The sequence below is a fragment of the Balaenoptera musculus genome, chromosome 10, assembly GCF_009873245.2.
Source record: "Balaenoptera musculus isolate JJ_BM4_2016_0621 chromosome 10, mBalMus1.pri.v3, whole genome shotgun sequence".
Lineage (NCBI taxonomy): Eukaryota > Metazoa > Chordata > Mammalia > Artiodactyla > Balaenopteridae > Balaenoptera > Balaenoptera musculus.
The window spans coordinates 79,366,011-79,393,958 of NC_045794.1; the positions used below are offsets into that span (position 1 = coordinate 79,366,011).

Genomic DNA, 27,948 nt, shown 5'->3' on the forward strand with positions numbered 1-27,948 from the left:
TGGGAGGGGAGATAGATCAGCTTTATTTATGAAAAAAAAAAAATCACTGACCAAACAATAAAAAGCCCAAACTAAAAAGACATTTTTAGTTACAATGTGAGCTGAAATTTTGTATTTCTTTATGAATTCAATTTTAAAAAGAGAAATGTCTGAAATCAGCAATGGACAGGTCCTTAATCCACTTTTAAATCTTTCCCCACAAGCATGGCAGTCACAGGGTGCATACACGCCTTGTGCTCTTGGTAGGTACGGATGGCTTGATCGTGGGATTTGTCAAAGGCAGCAAGGTCCCTGCATTTAAAAAAAAAAAAGAAAAAAAGAAAGATGGATAATGACTTATTTCGGCAAATTTTATTATACTTGCAAAGCAAACAGATTAATAATAGATATTTATGTGTTGGTTATATTTTTTTCAGAATTCCTGCCAAATTCACAGTCAAAACAACTTCACCGAGATATTCTTAAATTGTATCTTGTGGCCAAGATACAACTTCTTTCACTTTTACCAAGCATTCCTTTATTATATGTCAAGCAACCTATTCTACCTTATTGCAACATTTGAATCAAAAAGGTTTGGCTTTACCTGTTTGATCCTTCTCGCATTTAACTTCAGACACTTTTTTCTTGTCCTTCCCTACTCATCAATTATCTTCTACTTGCTTTTAAAGATCTTTTTGTGTATATAAGATTATCTTTGATTTATTTCCTTTTCACCAGGGTCTAACCCTATTTGGCCCATAATAGGTAATCCATATATAATCCTTCTAAAAAACTAATGAAATCATCTCAAATTTTAAATATTTAGAAGTGTTAATTCCTATTCCAAAATTATATCTATAATCCTTAACAGATTTAAAAATATTATTTTTAGACTGCATTTTACAAAGTATTTTAGCAACATTAAAAACATCTGTTTAAGATTTTTCTTCCCCATTCCTTATATAAAGTCAAAGCATAGTGAGACTTGGTTCTTACTTGAATAAGGGTCGTGTAAACTTCATTCTTCCTTGTTCAGTCGCCATTTTTAGAGCCAAAGGAATTGCTTCCTCCCATTTCGATTGAATGCAGAGTCGTAACCATCTAAAAGGAGGATTTTTAGGGGGTATAGGGTAGGAAATGAGGAGGAAGAAGCAGGATATGACAGGTATATCTGAAAATTACTTTTGTAATGATGAATAATCCCATTATAGTTACACTGTACACCACTTTATATTATGTCTTTATTCTGAGAATCTCAAATCCTTATACATACCATTCAGTAATTGGAGAAGAGAAAGAAGAAGAGTTTGTTCTTGAAAAAGATCATATGTTTTAAAAGGTTTGGATTATGTAGGTGCTCATAGACCTTACATATGCAATTTCGGAAGGAATTAAACTTTGATTTAAGCTCACGCTACAAATTTGAATTAAGAAAGATGAACAGAATCAAAGATTTCTAACTATTCCCATTTCAGAGTCCAATAGGAAGAATGCCTATTTACCAATGAATCCTTAATTCTAATTTTTTTTAAAGTCAAGAGAAGCTTAGAATAAATTCTAACAAAAAAATTAGTACTATCATCTTACAGATATTGCAGCTATTCCTTAAAGACCATTATAATTATGTATGTAGATGCAGTAAATTTGAAAAGGATTTTTCAAGACTCATGTATGTCTCATATGCTGCTTTCCCTTTCTCCGCTTTTTAAACTAGTTTCCCACTTTCTTCCACAGAGACAAGTTAAAATGATGTACCTGAATCGTATTTCAGAATTGTTAATGGCATTGAAGTTGTACACCTCTTGCATTCGCTTTATGTGCCCCAATGGAAGAGGTGCCTAGAGCAAAATAAAGAAGTATAATGTATCATTTCAACAGGATTCCTTGGAAGAAAGGAGCTGGAGAGAAATTCTTAGCCAGATTAAAATCCTCAATATTTTATAAAATAGAAATAAGTTAGATAAAAATGAAAGAAATAAATGCACACTAAAATAAATTTTGTGCAAATTTATTCTGAATAAGGATATTCTACTAGGAGCCAAGGGATAATTTAATTTGCTAGGTACATGGAGAGGTAAATGAGAAGTACTCTCTTCAGACTTTCTGGTATATGTAAATACTAACTTTCCGAACCTCTCCAGAGTCTTTCAAGTTCTTCCTTATACCTTAAATATCTTAAATTTATTCTGTTCTCCAGATTCAATCACAGTTAATTTTTTTCCTCAGTGATTCCCCCAGCTTTATCTTTGTATGTTTCCTCCGAAATCCCTTTTGAATGATCTATACCCCTACAAAATAGCAGTTTTTAAACTTTTATATTACAGACCCTTTTCAGAATCTGATGACTAATACGGACCCTTTCCTGAGGGGGGGTGGGATACATTTACCATATAAACACAAAGTTGTATGTACTGTTTCAGGGGGCTCATAAACTCCCGTGCCCAGGTTAACCGGCGCTAAAGGGAGAACAAGCTTGGGTGAAGGAGAGAAAGCAGCGCTCAGTTTGGCCAGGCGGAGCGCCGGAGGTGCCCGCGGGATGCAGGCGGAGGAATCAGGAGGTAGATGGAAACCTCCCGCTCCAGCCGCTACCGCGTCTTCCAGAACGCTCACCCACACTCGGCTCTCACTCCCTTCCCAGATTGTTTCGTTTCAACCAATCTCCAAGTCCAGCCGGCTGGGCCAGCTGGTTAAGGTCACCTCCTAGGTCACCTCGTTACTTTCCCAATGTGTGCTGTGCCTGCTCGCCAGTCAGCCCATCATGCTTTCTCTCTTCGTGGTTCCAGGCCACACGGCAGGCGGGGCTACAGAAATGTGTGAAACCGCCGTGATGGCTTCATGCACTAATGGGTTCGCTAAGACTCCCGTTGCTTTAAATTTCTCTTCCTCATTTTTTTTTTTTTAAAGGAACTCCTTTATTTACTTATTTATTTAAGGCTGTGTTGGGTCTTCGTTTCTGTGCGAGGGCTTTCTCTAGTTGTGGCAAGCGGGGGTCACTCTTCATCGCGGTGCGCGGGCCTCTCACTATCGCGGCCTCTCTTGTTGCGGAGCACAGGCTCCAGACGCGCAGGCTCAGTAGTTGTGGCTCACGGGCCTAGTTGCTCCGCGGCATGTGGGATCTTCCCAGACCAGGGCTTGAACCCGTGTCCCCTGCATTGGCAGGCAGACTCTCAACCACTGCGCCACCAGGGAAGCCCCCCCGTTCCTCATTTTGCATCAGTTCCATAGGAAATTCTGTTCAAAGTCTTCTTCCATCCCTCTCAAGGTCTTTAGACCTAAGAGCTCCCTGTCATGTAATAGTAAAGACCCCATCACTATCTCCCTCTCCCATCTCCTCGCAGCTTCGCATATTCTTTTAGTTACCCGGCTTTGAAACCTTCAAATCTGCTTGGACTCCTTCCCGTTAACCCCCAATCCGGTCAGTCCCCAAACCCCATGCTCCGTGCTATGTGTTCTCCCTCTCACTGTCCTGTTCTATCCCTTCCCGCCAGCTCCCTCCTGCCTGTCCTGGACTCCCGTGAGTCTCCCAACTAACTTCACCCCCAGCGTTCCTCATGTCAATCCAGCCTCCCCAACACCAGCGGAATAGTCGTCATGATCCATCATTTCATCAGATGACTCTCTTGTTAAAAATGTTAAATCCTCTGCGACTGCCTGGAATCAAATCTACATTCTTAGCTTGGCATTCAAGACACAGCACATCAGATCCCAACAGTCTTTCTAGCGTTCTCTTCATTAACCTCTTTCCCAGGGCCACGACTTCCTCCTCCTGTCACGCTCTGTCACTTGCTGCTTCTTCCAACTTGAATTTCTATCTCCCTGCTGACTCTGCTCTTCTCAAATCAAGCCCCACTCCTCCAAAATCCTTCCTGATTACCCCAGTTGGAAGGGAGTCCTTCTTCGCTTTTTTCTCAAATGACACCTAAAATCCCTCCTTTTATTGCTAAATTTTGCACTTGTGACCTTTCCTACTAGATTATAAACTTTTTGAGGACCCGGCATATTTCTTTCTTATGTATTTTTATATTCAGCACAATACTAAACATAGCAGGCATTCAATAAATGTTTTTAAGTAAATGAATGGATTTTACCAAACCATTTTTTCTGTTAGTTTCCACATGGATATTTTTTCCAAGTGGGGTTCAACCATAAGTGCTGTGCCTTTATGCCCATTTTAATTTCTAATATTTTGAGCTAGTACTTACTTTCTGGAGCATCTGTGCTAAAAATTCATTCACCTGATGAGAAGAGAAGTCTTTTAGGTCTGCTGAGCTGAATGAATTTAAATCATCTTCTTTGCCCTGAAATAAATGTTGCCTGATTACTGCCATTCATGAACGATTCAATAATATGTATTGGTTTATCTGACATAAAAGTAAAAGTTAAGAAAGAGAAATACAAGGATGCATAAGACTATAAAAAATAAATTTGAACATTAGCTATTTTAATCATTCTGAGATGGCATCACTATAACTTAAAGAGCTGATATGACTCATAAATCTATATTACTTAAGAAAAATTAGACTATTAATAGTAACAGTGTAGGAAACTTTTGACAACATCTGTACAATTCACTATATATAGATTTCCAAAGCAAAGAAATGCTACAAAAAGCATGTCAACTATTTATAGGCCAATTCAAAAATTTGGGTAAATAATCAAATTGCATATTCTTTTAAATATCAAACTAATGAACTCGTAAGGCCACGAACAGATCTTTCCCTTCATCTTCACACATTCTATTTTCCCCACTTAATCTTGGAGATCATTTAAGGAAAAAAAAAAGAGGGTCTGTACTTTTCAATTTAGGATTCATTGCGAGTTATCTTTGAGGAAATGATTGAGGAACATTAAAAAAAGCTTATCAAAATAAGTATTTTAAAAATCTTTTAAAATAGTTTTAAACTAGGGTTTCTTTTAACTTTAAAAGAAATATATGCAAAGGTTAAAAAAAAATCAAATAGGACCAAATGAAAAATTCCTTTGCTTTTGCTCCCTGTCTCCAAGTCCCACTCCTCAGGAACCTATATTAATATGTATATCCTTCCAGAAAATTTAATGTATGCATATACATCCTTGTAAAGAATCATTATTTTACATCTTCCTCCCCCTTCAAAACACCCTTAATATCAGAACTTCCTCCCTCTTTAGAACCTCACCTAAATATTAGAACTTACAGATCTCATTCTCTGCTCAAAAACATGCAAATTTAAACTACCTATTGAGGATATATTTATTAGTGGTAAAAACAAAGAGCAGGGGAATGATAAACCAAAATTCATGGTCATGGTTACATGGCAGGGCAAGATGGGAGGAGAGAAGGATGAGATGGGGAGGGCAAAGCATTGACAGAGGAGGTACATATGTGTACAACCAGCCTACTGCTCTGATAAGAAGTTGTTAGATTTTATATTTGCTTACAAAAAAATCTTGAACTTAGATCTAAAAAGTCAGTAATGCTCTAACTTTGTTATGATGTTATGAGAATCTCCAAAAAGATGTTTATATTTTATTTAAAATTAGGGTATCTTTTGCCATGGTTTCTTGTTCCATTTTCCTGATTTGCCTTACTCCTGATTTGGTTTCTCTTCCTTCCTCTGACCCTTAATGGGTCTCCCAATACCTGGAGCTTTCTACTCCTCTCTCTTATTCTCCACATCCAGACAAACTTTGGTGCAAACTATCATACCTCCCTATCTATTCTTCTAAGAGCCCATTCATCTTTCCTAAAAATCACTTACTCTTCTCTAAGAGGCCTATATTCCCCCACCCCTTTCCCTTTTAAGAGCAAGAAAAATCAGAACTAATACCATCAACATCCATTTGTTTTCCCCCTCAAACTTAACTTTACACATTAAGGGCTGGTATAATATCATTTTGGATAAACTTGACTTAGGAATAGTAACTCCAAATACATGAGTTCATAAGTAAAGCACCACTCCCCCACTTCATTGAGTAGAGACACATTTGTACAATTCAAAAAGGAGTCAAAAATCATACATTACTACTCACAGTAATCCATCTTTGACTTAAGGCAATACAAGCATTTGTCAGAGTCATATCATAACTGCAAAGATTCAGAATATTAGAGATTACATTTTATAAAAAGGCACATGCTTTTGCATCAATGCCATTTTGAAGTTACAGAACATACTTAAATTTCAAAGTTCTTTGAAAATAAAGATAAACAACTCCAGAGTGATGGAAATAGGAAATCTTCTACCTGACTTAAAGATTACTGGTATCCTCTAAGAACACAGAAATCCAACTGGATACCAAATTAATGAAACCCTGGATTATTCTTTGGAGAGAATGCCAAACATCTCAGCAGAGACCGTCACATGCTTCTGCAGTGTATGCTGAAGGGGCTGGGGCTGAGTTGAGCGTATTGTTTCCCGGATGGCAGGAACAGTTCCAGGCACTCAGGACAACATGGTAAACACCACAAAGTCCTTGCTCTCGTGGTTTTTCCTTTCTGTCGTTCCAACCATCTAAACATCCAACAGATCTGCGAGCAACTGCTATGTGATAGGCACTGTTCTAGACAATGGGGAAATAACAGTGACACCCTTGGGAGACTCCGAAATCATGTGATTTTGATCCTCTCTTTTCAGAAGAAAGCAGAATTCACAAACTCTGACCATTAAGCAAAGCAAGTTATGCTAAGGTTTATGTGTTCTCAACTTGGAAGACAAATCATACATTTTGCAGCAATGGAAGAGACCACGTAATGTGTGCAAAATTCTTGTAAAACATCCCTCTTTGTCCATAAGTCATGCTTACTTGCTGTGAAATGTATCTGTTAGAGAACAGAGGGGTACCTGCCCCGCAGGGCCTAAATGAGGTAAGTTTTGATTAGAAGTGACCACTGAACTTGCTTTCAGAGAGTTTGTGCCCTGGGGGAGATAATAAAGGGGTCAAAGCAGTGACCTTCTTTGAATCAGCTTCCAGTTTATCTTCATGAAGTAGGCTGTGGACAGTAGGCAAGCCCTTTGTTTGCCCTCAAGACCAAGTGGGACCAGAGGTCCTTGACTGTGCAGGCAGTTCATCACCTTCAATTAGAACATGACTTAGCACCGATTTCATAAGGAACACCAGGAGAGTAAAAAAAAGACCTTTGGCTGGTCTGTTTCTTGGTGCCTGAAACTTCCATCTCATTGTAATGAAAAAAATTAAATAAGGATTAGCCCAGGGAGGGGAAGCAACCCTTACTTAGGGCAAGGTCCTAAGAAAAGTAATGAGTGAATCAGGTATGAGCCCTGTTCTCATGGTGCTTCAACGTAGTGAAGGAGAAAGACTTAATACTCACTCACACAAATCTAAGATTACGACTGTGGAGCTGTGAAGAGGCGACACACAGCACCGAGAAACCCGTAACGGGAGACTTGACCTAGTTAGAGAGGTCAAGGAATGCTTTCGTGAGGAAGTGGCTCTTGAGTTGTGATTGGAATTAAGTGGGTAAAGAGTACTCAGGGTGGAGGGAACAGCAAGTTCCTGGATGCAACATGGGGTAGTTAGCACCTCCTAATACGATTCTTGGAAGACCAGGGTTCAGGTCCCTGATTTGAGGAAGGTGTTTAGTTTAAAAGACAGTGTAATGGAGCGTTTACGACGATGAGGATTTGAATCTCAACTCTCATGACTTGCTGTGCAGCATTCAGCAAGACATGTTACCCTAGCTAAGCCTCATGTGCCTCCTCTGGAAGTGAGGGTGGTAACTTACGACACTGCTGTAATGAGGAACATGATGCTTCTATGTTATTTTTCTTACTGCAAACGTTTTCAAGGAAAGGGCAATATCTTTTTCTTTTCTGTATCTCTCACCATCCTTGTGCAGAAAGGAGGCACTCGATAATTACCTGCAATGAACTGAACTAATTTATATTTATAATATCATCGAAATGACTTTTTTGACCTCAGGGTTAAGGTTCTAACTCCTAAGAACTCAACTCTCATCACAAACTAGTCATAGCTTAAGGAAGGCATAAAACCCTTTCAGATATTTTGAGGAGCTCTAGGATTTAGGAGAAGGAGAAGGAAAAGCATTAGTAGGTAAGTACTGACTTGGGCTTCACAGGGGGCAGTCCAGGAGAGTACAGCCAGGCGTTCCAATCAACTTGATTTAGAGTATCAACCTGAGAACAGAAGGAACACCCAGTTTGCTACTGAACAATCTTTTCTCTTGAAAAAAAAAAAAAAAATTTAAAACTGACTTTTAGGACCTCAAATCTATAATTTTGTCTACACTGACATGTCAAGATAATTTCTAAGTCTCTTTTCTAAAATAAATTTATGTTAATCAGTAATGTTCTTTTAAATAATTAAAATAGGAAAATTAAGTACACGCACAAATTTCTGAAACATACCACTGTAGATTGCTCTGAAAAAGGAAAATTCTACACATTAGTTCATACTGTTGAGATCACATTTTAAACAGGAAAACACTGAATGAAAGATTGAATCTTAAATTCTAAACTAACACTACTATTAAGTAATTCAAATCAACCTAACAAATAGCCATTAAATGAAGATATATTGAGCACGCACAATAAGAAAGGTTTTAAAATCCAACCTTATCTTTAAAGTGGGAATACAGGAAATCTTTCCAGTCATCAGTGGTTATGCTCTTGTAGGAAAATTTCTCAACATAAGCCTTTAAGAATCCTAGGAAAACCTCTAAGAGTTTTTAAAAAAGAAGAAAAGAAAAAAGAAGTCAGTTAATAGAAAGGTAATTAGTTAACACATTTTTGGGTGCCTTGCATTGTACCAAACCACGGAGAACAGAGAACATTCAGAAAATAGGGAAACCAATGAGGACTTTAAGAGTAAAAGAATGTTCAAAAACAGAGGTAGGACTTAAGTTGTACCTTGAAGAACATATGTAATTTGTTGGAAGGCAGAAGAGAAATCCTAATTAGAGGTAAGGGGATGACACAAGACACAAAAAAGGAATACACAACACAGGTTCCAAAACCAACGATCTTTGTATAACTTGAAAAGAGGAAAATAAGATTCGACAGACAGAATGGATCCAGATGAGGGAGGGCATTCAAAGTCCATTGACTAAGGAGAGTACTTTTAAATGCCCACCAATGGGGAAGGTTACATAAACTCAGCACACAAATATAATGAAATACTATGATGGCATTAAAAAGCACAAGATAGATTTGTAAGTTCTGACATGGAAGGATGTATGTAAAATATTGTTGAATTAAAAAATAAATGTTGAAGAAACATATAGTATGATCCATTTTCTGTAATTAAAGTAACTATGTGTATATATATCTATATATGTCTGTTCACTTACACTTTGAAAAAGATCTGGAGCCATACACACCAAACTGAAGGACCCTCACTTATGACTCTTACAAATTTCTGTACCACACAACATTTTTTTCAATGAGCACATACTAGTTTCCTAATTTTTAAAATACTGATGAGCTTTTTTTAAGTCAAGCAGCATAATTTAGAACGCAGAGGTTAGTCAAGGTTTTAAGTAGAGAGGTAACATTAGAAAACGATACAGATTTCTTTAGCAGCTACATAAAAAATGGAAGGATAAAATGGAGCAAAAGCAACAGTTAAAAATTCTTTCTATTACCCTCAAAGCAAAAAAATCAGAAAATGCCAACTGCTTGCCTGGTCCTCCAAGAAGCTGTTCAAGGTAAAAGAGTAAAGCAAAGCCCTTCTCATAGGGAACTGAAGAATAAGCCACGTCAGGGTCTACGTTCGTCAGATCAACCACAAGTTTGGTGAAAGGATGTGTCTCTCCAAAAGTCTTTATCTGTGAGATGCAAAATTAGAGGAATGTTCAAATATGAAGTCTGGTTACCACCATGTACACAAGCTAGTAAGAAGTGTTACTACACTCAGTGGCATAACTTTAGGGGAATTTAGAACTTAAACTAGAGACTGGAAACTGTAGGATATGTTAGTACACATTTCTGGAAGTCTATTAACGGAATGCCTACTAGCGTAAGGTTCCGTGATATTTCTTGCTCAATAAAAGACTAGAAAAATGTTTTAATGCCTGGTTAGCAAATTCAGCTCTCAGGAGAGAGCATTTAAAAATGACATAAATACACCAAATAAAATTCAAACAGAGTAGCCAACTATATTATTGCAAAGCCCCAGTGAGGTCCTACTGGTCATGAACATGACCTTACACAGGATAACGACTAACAGGTAACAACAGAACGTCACACCAGCATCTGCTTGATTTCCCACACTGGTAAAAATGACTTTCTTACTGCTACTTAGTAAAGCTGCTTTACAATCTGAATTTTTGAACACCTACACAACTTGGGATGAATGCTTTTAAAAGTATGACTCATTTACCGAATTCTGGAGTTCTCCCCATCCTCCCAGAGCATGAAAATGTCTGAACTTTTCACCAAACAACCGTCCACAAATGTGGCGTTCCAAGTATACAGTGTGTCCTTCATTTAACCTGAAAATAATTGAAAAATAAAAACACTGACACAGCTGAGAGAAAAAGGCACTGCAATCAACAAGATATTTTCTTTTTGGTGTTTCTACAGAGCAAAGCAATTGTAAAGACTTGACTATGAATACTCAAGTCTAAGCAGACTGCTCTGCGTGGCTTCCTTGCATTCAGTTCAGAACAATGGGAAGCCCAGCCCAGCAGATGGAAGCAGGGGAAATGAAGCCAGGGCTCTGGTTTTATGTGTCCATGTATTAAAATGTGACCATACCAGGAACTAAACAGCATCAACTGAAAACCTCTATTCTACCTGACATTGTGATAAGTATTACAGAATTTTTTAAAAATCCCTGTCTACCAAAGAGATGATAACAAAGGTATACACACAAAACAATTCAAGGTGGTGGAAGGCAGGGAAAGAAATCAATAACAAGAACCCATAAAGAAATAATAATAATAAATCTTACCAGAAGTGATCCCAAGTTTTGTTGGTCACTAGATTTCCTGTCCAACTATGAGATATTTCATGTGCAATAACCTAAAGGAAATAGTGGAAGTGATTAATGGTGAAATTGATTATCTTAACCTAAAATAACTCATTATGCATTCTAGTTCTTCCAATTCCACATTGTTCAATTTATTTTTTTCCACATTGTTCAAGTTTTTTTTAACATTAGCTGAGATATTCAAGGAATTATTCAGTTCAGCAAAAAAAAAAAAAAAAAATCACAATTTAGCCAAAGATAAAAAAAGTATAGTATAGTTTACAAAATTAGAAACAAAATATTATTTAGAAAATAATAAATGGATACATCACTCTATTAAAAAATATTTCATAAACATATGAAGAGATCAAACCATAAAATGTTCTTAAATCTGTTAAATCCTACTGATTATGTAGTAATGTCTTGCAACTAGAATCCCCAAGTTATCTCTTATAATCATGTCTTCGATATAATGACACAATGGATATTTTAAAATCACTTGACTTAATACTTCTTGAGGATAAGACCATGATAATAAATTTTCACTTACATTGGAGAGTGACTTGTCACCTGCCTAAAAAAGAAGAAAATTACCTTAGTATTTCAGAAATCAAATTAGAGACTATATCTAAAAGACTGCCTATGTCAAGACACAGTATTCCAGCATTTATGGTCCACTGTATTTCTGCTGTGGCACTCCAAAGAGTTCAAAAGCAACATGTACTGAAGAAATTTTTTAAAATGCAGGATTAAAACATAGCATTATTCTTTCTCTCCCTAATCTTGGGAATTTTTTCAATACCACAGGAACCAGTATACCTGTCTCTAATTAACTTGCAGGAAACATTTCTCCTCTTCTATTTTTTTATATCCACTCTTATTCACTCTTAGGTACCTTCATTCTCTCCTTATTACCTGCAGTATATTTAAGAAAAGTCTGTAGTGTCCTATAGCGTGTTTTACTTATTTAGTTGCTAATCCATTACTCACTTGGTTCTAGGAAGGATTTAAAGTAGCGAACAAAGGCATATAAAATATAGCTATATACTGTGGGCTAATTCTTTCCTAGTTATGGTAAACTGAGTTTTGTTTTGTTTTTTAACCAGTACCTATATGCCAAGTGTAACTGGTATAGTTTCTTTGGACACACAATTCATCAATAGACTGTTGTTACACAGCCCTCCCTCCCCCAGCATCCCAAAGCACCTTGAACACTATATTCTTTTCTCCCAAGTGGCCAAATTATTTTCTTTAGAAAGTTGAGGTGATGATAATAATCACAATAAGCAGTCAAATAAGAAACAAGGGTTACATAAATAAAAGCCTTTTATTATTTAAAAAAGTCTTTTTATTATTAGGAGTCTAAGGTTCTTCATACCTAGGTTTATGTTTGAGGAAAAGTCAACTTCAAATGAAGAAAAATTTACACTTACCAGCAGAGTAGGAGTTACAAAAGTGAGGCAAGGATGTTCCATGCCGCCATACGGGAAGGATGGCGGCAGGACCAATAGGTCATACTGCCCCCAAATATACGGGCCTCCCAGATCTTCTGCAATTTTAAGCATAGATTCAGTCTGGAAAATTAATGTATATATATTTGTATGTCTTAATCATTGCCATAATAAATTTCTTAAAAGTGTACATTGCTTTCTGTGAAGGCTATGAGTTAATGGTGCTTATTTTAAATGAAAATGATACCCAAAAATGCATCAACTGCAAACACCTAAAATAAGATATACTATTTGATTCTTTTACCACATTACTTAAAAGCACCGCATTTCATACTCAAAATCTTAAATCTACCATCTACCACAGTTATTAAAAAGGGTTAACTTTATGACGAACCTCAGAAAATTCGTAAGCAGACTTTTCCACCTGCTCTTTCTCAGACCATACCAATGTCCTTGGGCCAATCTGCCTGCAAAATGGAAAAGCTTAATGAAAATGAAATTCAAAGCAAATTACTCACCTGGTTCTAGGAACGATTTAAACTGTTGTACACAAATCCTTACAGAAGCAGTGTGATGTACCACGTGCTTATGGGGAGGAGGTGAGGCGAAACGGCTTCTCTGAGGTACAAACCTCCTATTGTGAATGCGGCAATAAGTCTGCATGTCTATAAGGGGGTGCAGTCTGGGCCACGTGAAAACTTGACGTGAAGCGCCCCCAAAGGTTAGCTTACTGGCTCTGGTAAGACCTTTAGGGATCTAGTTTCTTCCCTCAATCTTACAACTATAGAAACCCCAGTCACGGCTCAGTTAAGAGATTATTCCAGAAGGGGGCGGATGTAAACTCTGTTATGCACTTAAAGGTTGAACACTTTTAAATAAGAAGAAACAAACAGAGAGAGACGGAAATCCTGTCACATGCTGTAACATGGAAGAAACTTAAGGACATTATGCTAAGTGAAATAAGGCAGTTACAGAAGAACAAGTACTCTACGATTCCACTTACGAGGTATATAAAGTAGTCAAACTCAGAGAAACAGAAAATAGAACAATGGTTACCAGGTACTGGAGGGAGGTGGAAATGGGAGTTGTTGTTTAAAGGGTACAGAGTTTACAGAGTTTCAGTTTTCCAAGATGAAAAAGTTCTGGAGATCTGTTTCATAACAACATGAATATACTTAACACTAGTGACTACTGAACTATACATTTAAAACTGGTTGAGACAGTAAATTTTGTGGGTTTTTTTTTTTAACCACAATTAAAAAAGAAGAAACAAATAGAACTATATATCACTTATATAGGACTAGAACTCAAAAATATTTTTTTCATGTAAATTTCATCTTAAAACTGTTATGCAATGCCAAACCCCAAACAATAAGTCTTTGCCTTGATATCCTGGCCCAGAGAGGCAGTGGATTCTAGGGCAGGGCCTCTCAAACTTCAATGTGCATACAAACTATCTGGGGAGGTTGTTCAAATACAAATTTTGATTCGGTAGGTCTGGGGTAGGACCCAAGGACTTTCATTTCTAACCAGCTCCCAGGTGATGCCAAAGCTATTGGTTTGTAGACCACAGTGAGAAGCAATGGTAACCAGTGCTAGCCAATATAAATGAATGAGAGCCACAAATGTGAGCCACGTGCGTAATTTTAAATTGTCCAGTAGCCACATTTTTTAAAAAAGGCAAAGTGAAGCAGATGAAATTAATTTTAATAATATATTTTGTTTAAACCAATATATCCAAAATAGTATCATTTTGACATGTAATCAGCATAAAAGATTATTAATGAAATATTTTGCATTCTTTTTTTTCATATGAAGTCTTTAGAAATCCAGTGTTTATTTTACACTTCCAGCACATCTCAAGCCTCATGTGGTTAGTGGCTGCCACTCCAGACAGCAGAGTTCTATGCCGCATGGGCTCTAAAGTCAGATGGTCTAGGATGGGTCCCGGCTCTGACATTTCCTAGCTCTGTGACTCTGAGCCAGTTATTTAAACTCACCGAACATCAGTTTCTTTATTGGTAAAATGAGAAAGAGTAATTGTATCCATTCCACAGAGTTGCGAGGATTCAAGGGCATAATGCCTTGGAGTTGGTACCTAATGAGACCTGATAACTGTCAGCTGCTGTGACAATTATTACAACTATCATTTAGTGAGTGCCTCCTATAGGCCAGGACCTTTACATATGTTAGGTCTGTTAATCCTCACAAAAATCCCTTGAAGTAAACATGATTATTTCTAGTTTTTAGGCGAAGAAGGTTAAACTCAGAGAGGTGAGTTGCCCAAGGATGTAGATAGTTAACTGCTACAGCTGGAACCGGAATCTATATTTGCCTGATTTGTCCACTGTGTCCACATCCCTGGCAATTTAAAGAATGTGATTACTATAGCCATTCTTAATTTTCAGTTGTTTAGAAATAAGAACAAACAAGAAATTAAGAAAGAAGGGCACTCTAGCTGCTGGTAAAATTTTAACAAAATATCTTATATTTCTGTAATATTTATAGGCTTCCTAGTGCTTTAAAATAATTTATCTCATTTGTTGCACATAACCACCCAATGAAGTAGGAAAGGGGATATTATAATTTCGAGGATGAGGAAATGGAGGTTATGAGAAGTGACTTGTTCAAACTTAGATTCCAGATCTATAAAGGTAAGACCATGCTCATTCTGTAATACTTGGAAAGTCTAAGGGGTGAGGGGTAAAGATTTTTTTAATTTAAAATTAATTTGTTACTTACATTTCATGATTAGATTTGAATGTTTCTAGAGCTGTTGGCTTGATTTCTTGAGAAATACAAAAATGATCTACCAATTAATCCTGACAGAGGTTCAAGACACCTAAGGTTTAATCTTTTCATAAACTTCAAAATGTGTTCAAAGGCTCACCTGCTTTCTAAAGCTCCAACAACCAAAGCAATCAAGTAGCAGGGGATCGGAACCTAAAGGGGGCAAAAAACCACACACCAAATGCTCGAATTAGTGTTTAAAAATGTTACAGAATAAGACAATTCATATTCAGAAGTAAGTAAATTTCCTTTCAAATCTCCAAACATTAGTGTGGATTACTTTCCTTTTGTACTTCTCAAATGGTTCTCATTTTTGAGGGGGTCAAATAGTTCAAAACTGCGCTATAAAAACATTTCAATACGTCTATTTCCCTTTTATCCCATTAGCAAGGGAAGATTCTGAAATGTGAAAAACATGATTGCACATAGTATTACGAGGTACATTTTAAGCATTTCACAAAAATTAACGTATGAAAAGGCAACTATGCTTTTAAGTTTTTTGTCATTTTCTCTTGAATTAAAAAACTTTGTTTTAAATTCCTTTTTAAAACCACTCCTTGTATATTTGAGAGACATACAAAATAATCTAGCAACGAGAGAATGCTGAAGGTTTTGGAATCCTAGAAGCTGGGGTAGGGGCAAAATTGTCCACTGTGGCTTAGGTTCCTGTTCTGCTAAGGAGGACGAAAGAAAACCATAATTCAAGAAGAGTCATGCACCCCAATGTTCACTGCAGCTCTATTTACAATAGCCAGGACATGGAAGCAACCTAGATGTCCATCGACAGATGAATGGATAAAGAAGATGTGGCACATATATACAATGGAATATTACTCAGCCATAGAAAGGAACAAAATTAAGCTATTTGTAGTGAGGTGGATGGACCTAGAGTCTGTCATACAGAGTGAAGTAAGTCAGAAAGAGAAAAACAAATACCGTATGCTAACACATATAAATGGAATCTGAAAAAAAAAAAAGTGGTCCTGAAGAACCTAGGGGCAAGATGGGAATAAAGACGCAGACCTACTAGAGAATGGACTGGAGGACATGGGGAGAGGGAAGGGTAAGCTGGGACATAGTGAGAGAGTGGCATGGACATATATACACTACCAAACGTAAAATAGATAGCTAGTGGGAGGCAGCTGCATAGCACAGGGAGATCAGCTCGGTGCTTTGTGAACACCTAGACAGGTGGAATAGGGAGGGTGCGAGGGACGCTCAAGAGAGAGGTGATATGGGGATATATGTATACAGACAGCTGATTCACTTTGTTGTACAGTAGAAAGTAACACAACATTGTAAAGCAATTACACTCCAATAAAAATATAAAAAAAAATAAAAAGCATCAGTAAACACACACACACACACAATTCATTAAAGGTCAAAGATACAAGTCAAACTACCAACTACTTAGGAATTTTTACTTAAAAGGACTGTAACAGAGTGGTTTTTGGTCTAAGACAGTTCTTCCATCTGTAAACACTACACCACCACACGCCCGAGCTCTGGTACCAGGGCAGGTCAAAGTGTAACTTAGAAACAGGAAACCTGCTACTGACTGGGATGTAGGGAAATGGGATCAGGCATGCCCCCTGCCATGCCTCTCCAGCACCCTCCTGCTTCAGTACAACGCTGCGAGCAGAACCAAGTATTTTAAAAGCGCAAAAGAAAAAGAAATGCAGAAAACAAAAAGCAGGAGCAGGAGCTGCTTTCTAAATTCTGAAATATTTCAAAAGCCATTTTGCTCTCTGGATGGGTAAAAGCTATTTGTAGTTCACCACCAACTAAAACACAAAATCTAGACCCTAAGATCTTACTTTTTGGCTGAATCTGTATATCTTCCTGCTCGTGTCTTCTGGGTCAGGTGCTTCTCCATCACGAATGGCACTCATAAGTGCAACCAGTTCTTTAGGGACAGACACCTAATTGAGAAGGAAAAGATATAAATAAAGATATAAATGAAAAGTTCTATGTAAAATAACCTTTCCCCCCGCTTTTTGACTATTGATACAATAGACTATGAACCCAGTACATTCCTCTGTATCACTTTTATAAATAGAATTAGCAATATGTAAAACTGGCTTCTTTAAAAATGATGGTGACATATCTACCTGTCCATTCATCCATCCATATTAAGAGCATTTGGTAGAAACTAGGTTAAAATCCCAGCTCCGCCACTTACTAACTTCATGCACTTGGGCATATAACTTCCCTGAGCCTCAGTTTCCCCCATCAAATGAGGGTAATAACTTCATAGGATTGTTGCAAGGAATAAATAATATAAATGAAGAGTTCAGCACCATGCCTGGCAATGGCAGCCACCAGCCCTGCTCCCCTCCACACCCTCAGAAGAGATTCAAAAGGATGTTATACTCACTTTAGATCAGAGAATACAATTCTGAAAAATTTAATATTTAACACATAAACTTGGAGTTACAAATTCTACTTTTTAAGGGTCATGAGTGTGAGAAACTTTTAAACTTATTGCTGAGAAATGTGAAATAATTTTCTCTGGAAGTTTGTATGGAAAAGATCCTTACGGGGCAAACTGTATGGTCACTTAAGTGTGTACCCTATCTCCATGATTCTGCAAGTCTTACCTCTAATGAATGCCAGAATAAAGGACCATCACCTGAGTATTAATGATCTAGCAAACATCCATTCCAACAATGCTAGGCTTTCATGTTCCTCCTGCATGGCCCAGTCCTCAAAGCTATTACTGAGGCAGGCACAGAATCAGGACCTCCAGAATCAGTACTGCAACGACCACAGATCCTAGAGCTAAAAACTATTCAGGAAATACCTTGGTTCTGCTTCCTCCCTTCATTTAGGCAGTGATAGGTTATACAGATGACACAACTGAGGTTGTGCGGTCATAAGACTTGCCCAAGGTCATGCAGTTATTAAGTGGTGGAGAAGAGTCCAGGGATTCTTTTCTTTTAAATTTTTTTTAACATCTTTATTGGCGTATAATTGCTTTACAATGGTGTGTTAGTTTCTGCTTTAGAACAAAGTGAATCAGCTATACGTATACATATATCCCCATATCCCCTCCCTCTTGCGTCTCCCTCCCACCCTCCCTATCCCACCCCTCTAGGTGGTCACAAAGCACCGGAGTCCAGGGATTCTTGGCCTCCAAGTAAAGTTTTCTGCAGCACTATGCTAGGGGTGGTTTGGTTGTGGAACGATGTGGGAATCAAGAAGGCCCCATAAATACAGGTTGATCCTCAATTCTATTTGCCTGGTCTAAGTAAGTCTAGCCTCTGGGATAGTATTTATTTATTAATTATAGTCTACTTTTTCCTAAAAGGATTAGCAGTACCTACAACAAGAATAAGTTGGAAATGTATACAGATAAGTCTGCAATATATGCCCATTAGGATACCTAGATAGATATTTTTACATGGCTGTAAAGTGCATTTATAGAAACTTTAATCCTACAAATGTCAATTTTTTTAAGTTAAAAAGAGTTGCTCCCAAATTCTTGTTTTTAGGTCCAGAATTCTGAATTCCTTTTAAAATCAGAATGATTTATTTCATTTCATTTTTTGGCTGTGCCATGCAGCATGTGGGATCTCAGTTCCCCGACCAGGGATCAAACCTGCACCCCCAGCTGTGGAGTCCTAACCATTGGACCGCCAGCGAAGTCTCTGATACCCCTTTTTTTTATACTTATGTTTGAAACTGCCTTTAAAACAGAGATTCAAAATGGGATCCATAGCCTTTTTCTAACATATTTCAGGTAGAATTTAATTAAGTAAAGTATTTCTAGCTATACAAATTCAATTCTTATCTCTGCTTATCATTTATACCACATTTACTTATACGGATCATTTTGGAAAGATATCCCGTGTTCATGGATTGGAAGAATTCATATTGTTAAAATGTCCGTACTACCCAAAGAAATCCACAGATTTAATGTAATCCCTATTAAAATAATTGTATGGATCATTTAATTCAGTGAATAATTTCAGTGATGTTTACCTCTGCACTGTAGGTTAATTTCACAGAAGGAGTGTCCTGGCAAGGAAGAATCGCTCTACAATGGATTGCCTGGGAGAGGGAGGAAAAAAAAGAAACGGCTATTTCCCTGTCTCATAAATCAAGTCATTAAGAAATCATTACAATTGCAGCATTGTTCTTAGACACATTCTTTTTAAAGATAAAAGTGTCTCACATTTCTTCAGCTCTTTTAACGTAGCAAAAGTAGATCTGTGGATTAAAAAAATCTGGTTTTCCCTTTTAAGGTAATGGTCAACCTTCACATTTCAGCTGACGCATGAAGCAATGTTAAGCAGTGATTCCTGAGTAATAGTAGTGCCCAGTGAGAAGCTGTTAGGAACCCTGACAAAAAAGGGCTCTTTGGTGAAGTAAATTTGAGAACCATGGCATACTGCATGCCTGGGAGAGTCACTCGGAACATTAGCCTCCTGAAGGCTCTGAAAAGACCGATAATAAAGAAAGCTGTTTGAATTCTCATACTTATTTCAACACGAAACCCATTTTCCTCTGGTTAATTATTAACATCTAATGGGGCGCCAGTGTTCTAAGGAACACTGATTGGGAAACGTTGTTAGAGTCTTGACCTTTTGATCTTACAGCAAACTTTGAAAGTAAACACTAGGAAGACAAGGAAGGAGAAAGAAAAGTCTCTTTCAATACCATCTAGACATATTCATTCACATAATACGTAGAGTGTTTCTTTGCTTCCGTATCAATCTGTCATAAAGATCAGTTCCATTAAGAAGAATGACCAGAGTACCTATGATTTTATACCCTGGCCTGTTTACAGATAAGTCTGCATCTATTGCTGGTGAGCAAAGGAACCCCAGCCTCACTGAGATGGTCTACTGAGCTTAAAGGAACCCTGAACTAACATCTCTCTCTGAAGTTGTTATAAATCCCAGGCCGACTTCATGCCTCTGCAAACTTCCTTCTATCCTCCAAACTCCAGCCCTTTTCACTTCAAATCTAATAGATTCTCCATAGATAGGAAATCCCAAATGACCTCTAGATGGATTAAGTAGAACTAGAAGAACCACCTGGTTCTCTCTCCCAAAATAAGGTTCCAAGACCATGCCTTTAGGGTTCCTTGAAGTCCCTGGTTATGTGGCTCAGCAATGCCAGGGGTGGGGTTTATATGTATTTCACTGGATAAGACCAAACCCAGAAAAATATGCATAGAGAATGGCCGTAAGCAAACTCATCAAACAAAATCATGTGTACCTGCTTCCTATCAACTATAATAATTTCTTAATTTAACTGAAATCTCTTTCCTCTATTTCAAAAACTGTGTCCAACAAGAAATGCAATAGTATGTTCAAAATTCACATTCTCCTGACTCACAAATCTTGCATTTCTTGCCAACGGACATTCCATACGAATTACTGATGAAAATCAGATAAGAGACAGAGAGTACATAATTGGTACATTCTTGCCTAGGACATGATATCTCTTCCAGATTAGTGAACTATGGGTTTCTTAGAAAAAAAAAAAATTTCAATTGGCAATAGAAAGTAAACACGTCTATACAGGTGTCAACATTGCTTTCTTTTTGATAGACTTGTTTTCAAATGTGAGCCTACCATAGTATCTATCACAGAGGAATATTAAGAGGATTAAATACGTGAAGTACCTTACACAGTGCTTGGAAATATAGTCAATGTTTAATGCAGCGAGTTCCTTTAATTGTAAACTATTTGATTACTAAAAGAATTAGTCTTTTTTTTTCAGAAGAAAGTTTGATACTTATTATCCTTGTGACAGATTGTCTCTAATTATGTGGTTCTTTATTCTTAGTTGTTACACAGAAAACAGATGTAGTCTAAACCATATCATTTTAAAGGTACATTCAATATATTTACATAATATGTACACTTGTAAATGTATAAGAAAAAATCTGGAAAGGCAACACGCCAACTCAATGGTTACCTCTGGGCAATGGTGTCTGGAGAGGAATGGGAAATCTGATCTTTCCCTTTCCCCTTCTTTATTGTTAGCAATTTTCATAACCGGTACCTACTTTGTTTAACAGTGTTTTCCTTTCATTTTATGACCATTTATTGAGTTCCCACTCTATGCCAAGTTCTATGCTAGGTGCTGAGGATGTGAATATAAATATGACCTAGATAGTCCAATCTAGGTAGACATGTTTTCAAATTTGAAGGAAGTTTCTTTTTAAAAGTAATATATGAATGTGTCAATAAGGACAGGTATAAATGAAAATATATGTAGTTTTAATAATATAAGATAAAATAAAGTACTATCTTAGGTAAGACCCATGTATCCATAAGACCACTGTCCACTTTGCTTCATTCAGCTGCATGAGCTGGGGATAATAAATCATTCCAAGTCCTTTTACCTGGCACTGACTAAAGAGATAGGGGTGTTCCTTCCCAGAAGTTTGTTCAGGAGTGAGCCACTGAAGAGCAGAAGATTTTGGAGATGTCTCAAAAGAAATTTCTATAACAATTTCTTGATTTCTGTATGAAAGGAACAAATACATTAGTAGAGTACAATTCAATCTAACTAAAATTTGAATTCATAATACATAAATAACACAAATAATATAAATAATATTTTACAAGGTCTCATCACTGATTGAGAGTAAGTTTTAGGAATGTTTGCCTCACATGTTCCTACCTGAATGCCAGCCTGTGGGTTCTTTTCTCTACATGGTAACTGCTTATGAAGATGTAACAGGAACTAATATTAGTTGAATACCCCAACTTTTTTTCTGTGATATCATGTAATCTTTTATAGTGGTGGGAAGGTAGAAGAAATAATTTTGGAACTTCACCTACCACCGTGGTGGGTGCCAGAGCATAACATAGGGCAGTGCTAGTCTGCAAACTGTTACTGGACAAGTTAAGTCAAGAACTTGAGAATAAATTCTTATGTCTGTTGAACCTATAATAAAATATATGTGTTTGTATTTAATCTCTTCTTCCTAGGAATTCATTTTTACTGCATTTCACAAAAGTATCAGCCTGTGGCGGAGTGGAACTAACAAAAACTGGTCCTTCACCCCAGACAGATTGAGCAGTACTGTTAACGAGGAAACAGCAAGAGCCCTGGAGACCAGCGGCTGTGCCTGTGCTTGAACCTACCACTAACTGGTGCTGTGAATTTGGACAAATTATTCGACCTCCCTATGTGGTAGGTGCTTCATCTGTACAATATGGTTAATGATAGATCTCACAAATTATGTGTGAGAGTTTCTTTCTTTTTCTTAAATGGGAAGAGAAGGCATGAAAACACTGACCGCTGAAAGGTGGGGTAGATTGACCTTGTTCTAGGCCAACGGTTTTCCACCCTTTTTTCCCTCCCCAGTATATCTAGGAGTGGGATATACTCCCAATATGACAGTTCTGGCTACCGCTTTCTTAAATAAGTTACCTTCTCTCTCTGAGGTTCCCTTTCCTCGTCTATAAAATGCAGATCATACCACAAAGGGTTACTATAAGGATTAGATGAAAGAACACATCTCCAGCACTTTTTAAGTACATAGAAATGGTTCTATGTTTGCCACTGTTGTTATTCCATTAATAAAAGCGGCTGGCCTCTGGGGAGAAGGTGAAAAATGTGCAGCTTGTAAAGCTTCCCAGGTGATCCTGAAACGCCTCCTTAAGGTGGCATGCTCCCACCATCACTCTAGGTATTACTAAAATGATGAGTAAAGAAGTTAACAGTTATCAAAAGTCCTATTCTGGAGTACCTTATACAATGAACTTCTTTAATATCTTAAGAACATGTAATTTTCACTATAAGCTTCAATCGGAACAGCAGATTGGTAGGAGTAGTGTATCAGTTACTACACACACACAAACTAAAAATAGGAAATGAAAAAAATATCTAAATTACATAAAAATATATATCCCCCTTATTTAGCTATAAAAGAGAAAGATGAGAACATTCGTACTTGCACAGAGCAATAGGAAGAGAGATTTCCACTGGTGATCCTTTGTAACTTTGTCTTTCTCCAAGAGCGTATTTGACCTCTTGTCCATTGATGACCACTTTTTCTATTGTAAGGTCCTTTGTATCCAGAATCTAGAATTAAATTAATATTTTTATATGATAAGAATATAGTTTTAGGCACCAGAGAAAACTAATATAGCATATAGGCTAACTACAATGACTACAGAGTAGAACTAGTTGCTTAGGGAGAGTAAGATAGTGAAAGACAGGAATTAACGGAGTTGAAAGTTAGCATAGGTCCCAATTCATGGGACTTTAAACTTTCTGAAATTTTTGGGGGGCTCTAAGATTTGCATATATATTGTTAGGTAATTCTGGGACAGTCACACAAATTTCCAGCTTTAAGTAAAAGTCAGATCTAAATTAAAATGCCTTTGCTTCTGTCTCCTAAAACTTAACTTCTCTACTAGGAAAAAATCCATCTATAACTTGTTTCTTTCATCATGACTCCTCAATATATCTTACCATATATTTCTACCTAGAATTCATATAGTCCTACTGTTCTGTACTACTTTCATATATCCCCAAATTAAAACAAACCTTGGCACCTGTTAGGCAAATAAGTAGACTGTACCTCACTGCTGTTGTGTATCTAGAAAAAGCCCAACCTGGTATGGCAACTCTAACCAAATGACCCTATAGAGGAGTGGGAGAGCATATCTACTTGCTATGGCCGATTAAAGACAACTGTTCTGGGCAGGAAGGGAGGGTCAGCAAGTGTCTGAGGATTTTCCATCCCAATAATCCTCTATCTGAGCCCTAGAAACCATACCCTTTCATTATCTCTCAACTACTTTTCTAGAATCTTCAATCTTTCTACGCCACAAGACTGTTTCCAATCAACCTAAACCAGCCTTCCATATTATTTTTAAAACTTCACTCAATCCTTCTGTCCACTCTGATAATTATTCTATTTTTCTCCTTCCTTTCTTAATCTTCAAGGGCAATCTATGGCTGTTATTTCCAATTCCTCATCAATCTCTCCTCCCTTCCCCCTCTTCAATCTGGCTTCTAGCTCCTCTGCCACAGAAAGGGCAGTCCTCCTGAACAACAGGTCTTTTCTGTTCAGTAACCTTGACCTCTGCCGCTCATAGCCCTAATGGACCGCAGCATCTGTTTGAAGCCCTCTCCTTGGCTGCTTTGACTTTACACATCAATGGTTCTCCTCCTTGTCTAATGGTTTTTTCCTCCCCCTCCTTTCTAACTCCTAAATATGGATATGTCCCTATGTGCTAGCCTTGGCCTTTTGGTTTTCTTACCGTATTCTTCATTCCCTAGTTCTCGCTCATGCCCACATCTTCACCTAGAACCTCTGTGCAGATGACTACCCGTCTATTTCATAGCTTCACCCCCTGCCCAGGACTTCAGCAGATATCTCTATCTGCCTGCTTGACATTTCCATGGGAAATGTCATCTCATATTCAATAGGCTTCTAAAAATTCTAAAAACAAAGCCACCACTGTGTCCCCTAAGTTTGCTCTCTCTGCTGATTTCTCTATTTCGTTGATGAAACTCCTCAACTTACCTGAGGTTTGAAACATTCAACTAATCCACAACTGATCCCACTTCCCAATCTCCCATAGCCAGTTAACAAGTTTTTCTTTTACACTGTCCTCATACTTTTTCTTTTCTTCTACCACCACCCTAGGTCAGGCCCTGAACTAGAACTGCTCACTAACCTTCCTACCTCTGGCATCTTTCCCTTGAAATCTGGCCTGGAATAGCATGAGGAGTTAGACTGCCAAGAAACAGCCACTTTCCAGTCACCTTTCTTTTGTATCAGTTAACTACGGTGATAAACTCAGGAAATTTTAACAATTTTATTCTTACCTCTCTAGAGTCAACAATTTTTGGTTGGGAAGAGATTTCCATCCTGGTTGTATTATTCTTTCCCTTTCTTTTTCTTTTTTTAAGAGCAGCCAAATTTGTTATGAGTATCACCTGTTTCCCTCCCAATGGGCAATTATTTCTTTTGGGGTACTCTCTTTTTTTAGGGTCCCTCAACTGTTGCCCTTACTCTGAATTAGACTGATATATCTTCCTGCATTTGCATATTCAGAAACATTAGATTTTATAGCTTAAGAATAAGTTACTCCTTTGTTATATTCTGGCACCTATTTCTGAGTATCTGATTTGTTGTAAAAACTTGATTGGAGTATCTTATGTATATAAACTACTTACGTTTATACTACTCATAACCATAAGGGTGAATTATTTGGGTCATTTCCCAGTGGAACACATTCTATTTTCTGTATTTCCTAAACTTTTCAAATCTGTTCTGAATCAGAAGACTACTATACCTATTTTTTTGTGAAAGCATTTTCGTATCTTCTGTGTTTGTTATAGCAGTTGGCCCGACCCTCTCCAGTAGCACTTACTGTACCACATTATAGTGATTTATTTCTCCATTAGACTGAGGGTTCTTAAAAAGAAAAAGTTACTTAGGCTTGCATTCCCAGGGTTTAACACAGTGCCGGAGAAACAGCAGGTGCCAAGTAATGCATGAAACAAGTCCTGGACCAAGAGAAAATAGAAAATGCAATGTTTAACCTGTGTATCTCAAGTCCTGACCTCAGCCATCACTCCCAAATTACTTAAGAAATTTCCCTTCAAATTTCACTGATAAATGTTATTAAGCAATTGATCAAAAATAGTAATAAGAAAGAAAAACAAAGGAAACTGGATAGTTGACAATTTAGAATTAGTCATTTAAAAATCTTCTCTTGAGATTTGGGGAATGCAAAAACAGGCAGGTTTTTAGACTGGGACATTGAAGGGACATTCTTTTCAAAATTTAAGCACCCTGACTCTTGCTTACTCATGGAACAGAGGTAAACGTTTTATTTTCATAAATAAGTGAGAGTGCAAGGTCATATTAAGCAGTGATAAACTATCAAAATTCACTTTCTTTTAATAAAAAGAGAGATTGCATTGAAACAGGACTTAAGTTCAGCCGATCCTGCCTGGGCAAAGCTGTCTGCAATAAACGATAGCCTGGCACTTGAAGCAGACCAAAGTACAACCTATAGGGAAATAGTTATCATCTTGCTTATAATGCTTTAATTATTTATTTTCCTTATAGTGCTTGGGGTGACTGCAAATCAATACATAGAGGAGTCGACCTATTTTTCAAATCATAATTAGTCTAGCAAATTGCTAAATCACAAAGTAAGAAAGTTACATGCTATATTAGTTCATATTAATGAACTCAAAATACAGGCCTATTACTCAAGCAGGAAAAAATCATGAAAACAACCAACTCTTATCTAAACTTATTATGCCCAATTAACTGACCCTATTCATTTCCCTCCATCAAGTCTACAAAATACATTATCTGATTGCTTATTGCTGGGCTTTGGTAGCTATTGCCACACTACTCTATGCAAATACATTGTGGCTGGCCTTTTCTTGTTCCTCTTATTTCTAAAATGCTTATCTATGAAATTCTTCAGGTGAAAGGTACAATCCAAATACTATCAGACAATTTGAGTAAGAACACTGAAAACAGGTTATGTTGTACAGATAAAATAATTTAATAACATTCCACAAATCTAAACAAGTTTTTCGTCATTCAAGTGGCTAGAGAGCTTGTAGAAGTCATTTTCTAAAAAGCGCAATATGATTTGCTTCTGGGGACCAACTATTAACAAATTGTATTGAGACATCCTTAGAAAGCTTGAAGAGCTTAAATTATTAGAAGAGAAGAGTGATAAGAATCAAAGGTAGGAAGGACCATGAACCCGGAGAGAGCTGCATCTGGAGTTAGAAAGTAGAGACTGCAAGGATCAAAGCAGGGCTGGGAATTCTCTAGGGGGGTTGAGAACTGGCAGGGAGACGGTGATCGGTCGTATCCGGCAGACCTGCGGGTTGAAATAAAGGGGCCTGGGAGGGAAAGGTGGGACTGAGAATCGGCAGGATACAGGGCCTGAGACTTAGCTGAGACTGTGGACTGAGGAAGGTGCACTGGGGACTGAAAGAATTCTGGGGCCTGAGGAGGGAGTTCTGGGCTGCAGGCCGAGGATAGGGGGAGACCGCAGGGGGCATTAGCGCTGGGAACTAGGATTAGCGGCGGAAGAGGGATTCGTGCTAAAATGAAACTTGAGCGCTGGGTGAGAAGCGAGGCGTGGAATGGGCCCTGGGATGTGTCCAGGGACTGGGAAGGAGGCTTTGGGGGAAGGGGTGGAGGAGAAGGCAGGTATACGTAGTGGGTGAGGAAGGACTGCAGAGACTCAAGTTGGGTTGGGAGGGATCGATATGGGGTGCGTGGGGGCTGAAGGGGACGCTGAGAAATGAGTGTGGGCTGAAGAGGAGGTGCAGAACACGGGTTGCGGGCTGCGGAGGAGCACCGAGGGATGCGCAAAGCAGGCGGGGGTGTGGGACCGGGAAGGGGCCGAAGCGGGGTGAGAGACGAGAGGCGGGCACTGGGAGACTGTCCCACCGTACCAGGCTGCGCAGATTGTCCTCCTGGGACTGGACGGTGAGTGCGGCGGTCCCGGTCAGTACCCGGCGAGTAAAGTCGACGCTGCAGCGCAGGTGCAGGTGCTTGGTCCGGCAGACGGACACCGGGGAGGCCAAGGAGCACGCATCCACTACCTCGGGCATGGCTGTGCGGGGTCCCGCTGCACGCGATCAGCACCCCAACACTCAGCTGCCAGACTGACTACTCGACTGAGAGCAAGAGAAGGCGGGAGGGAGGTAAAGCAGAGGAGGAGGAGTTCGCGGCGCCCGCCGGGAAAGGAAGTTCCTTAAAGTCGGAGGAAGTGCGGTACGGCATGGATGGAACTACAAGTCCCGTGGTGCAGCGCGACAAGGCGTGCGCTTT

The 27,948-nt window shown here is 38.2% G+C and overlaps 1 protein-coding gene across 2 annotated transcripts; it reads right to left on the reverse strand.

Moving 5' to 3' along the window:
* LTA4H (leukotriene A4 hydrolase) lies at positions 1–27,889 on the reverse strand. 2 transcript variants are annotated; one of them, XM_036865184.1, is made up of 19 exons: positions 27,570–27,889; positions 23,068–23,198; positions 21,508–21,628; positions 19,131–19,199; positions 16,964–17,068; positions 15,247–15,299; positions 12,751–12,823; positions 12,339–12,479; positions 11,456–11,479; positions 10,888–10,958; positions 10,315–10,426; positions 9,616–9,760; positions 8,549–8,652; positions 8,041–8,111; positions 5,989–6,043; positions 4,182–4,277; positions 1,735–1,817; positions 976–1,080; positions 1–291 (listed from the first exon to the last, which is right to left on the reverse strand). In XM_036865184.1, exons 1-19 carry the CDS (start codon positions 27,726–27,728, stop codon positions 174–176), a joined length of 1,836 nt encoding a protein of 611 aa, XP_036721079.1. In that variant the 5' UTR covers positions 27,729–27,889; the 3' UTR covers positions 1–173. The 2 variants fall into 2 exon arrangements, with proteins under 2 accessions (XP_036721079.1, XP_036721080.1); XM_036865185.1 differs by lacking the exon at positions 1,735–1,817 and having other exon boundaries at positions 12–291; positions 27,570–27,814.
* Between the last annotated feature and the right edge of the window lie 59 nt (positions 27,890–27,948).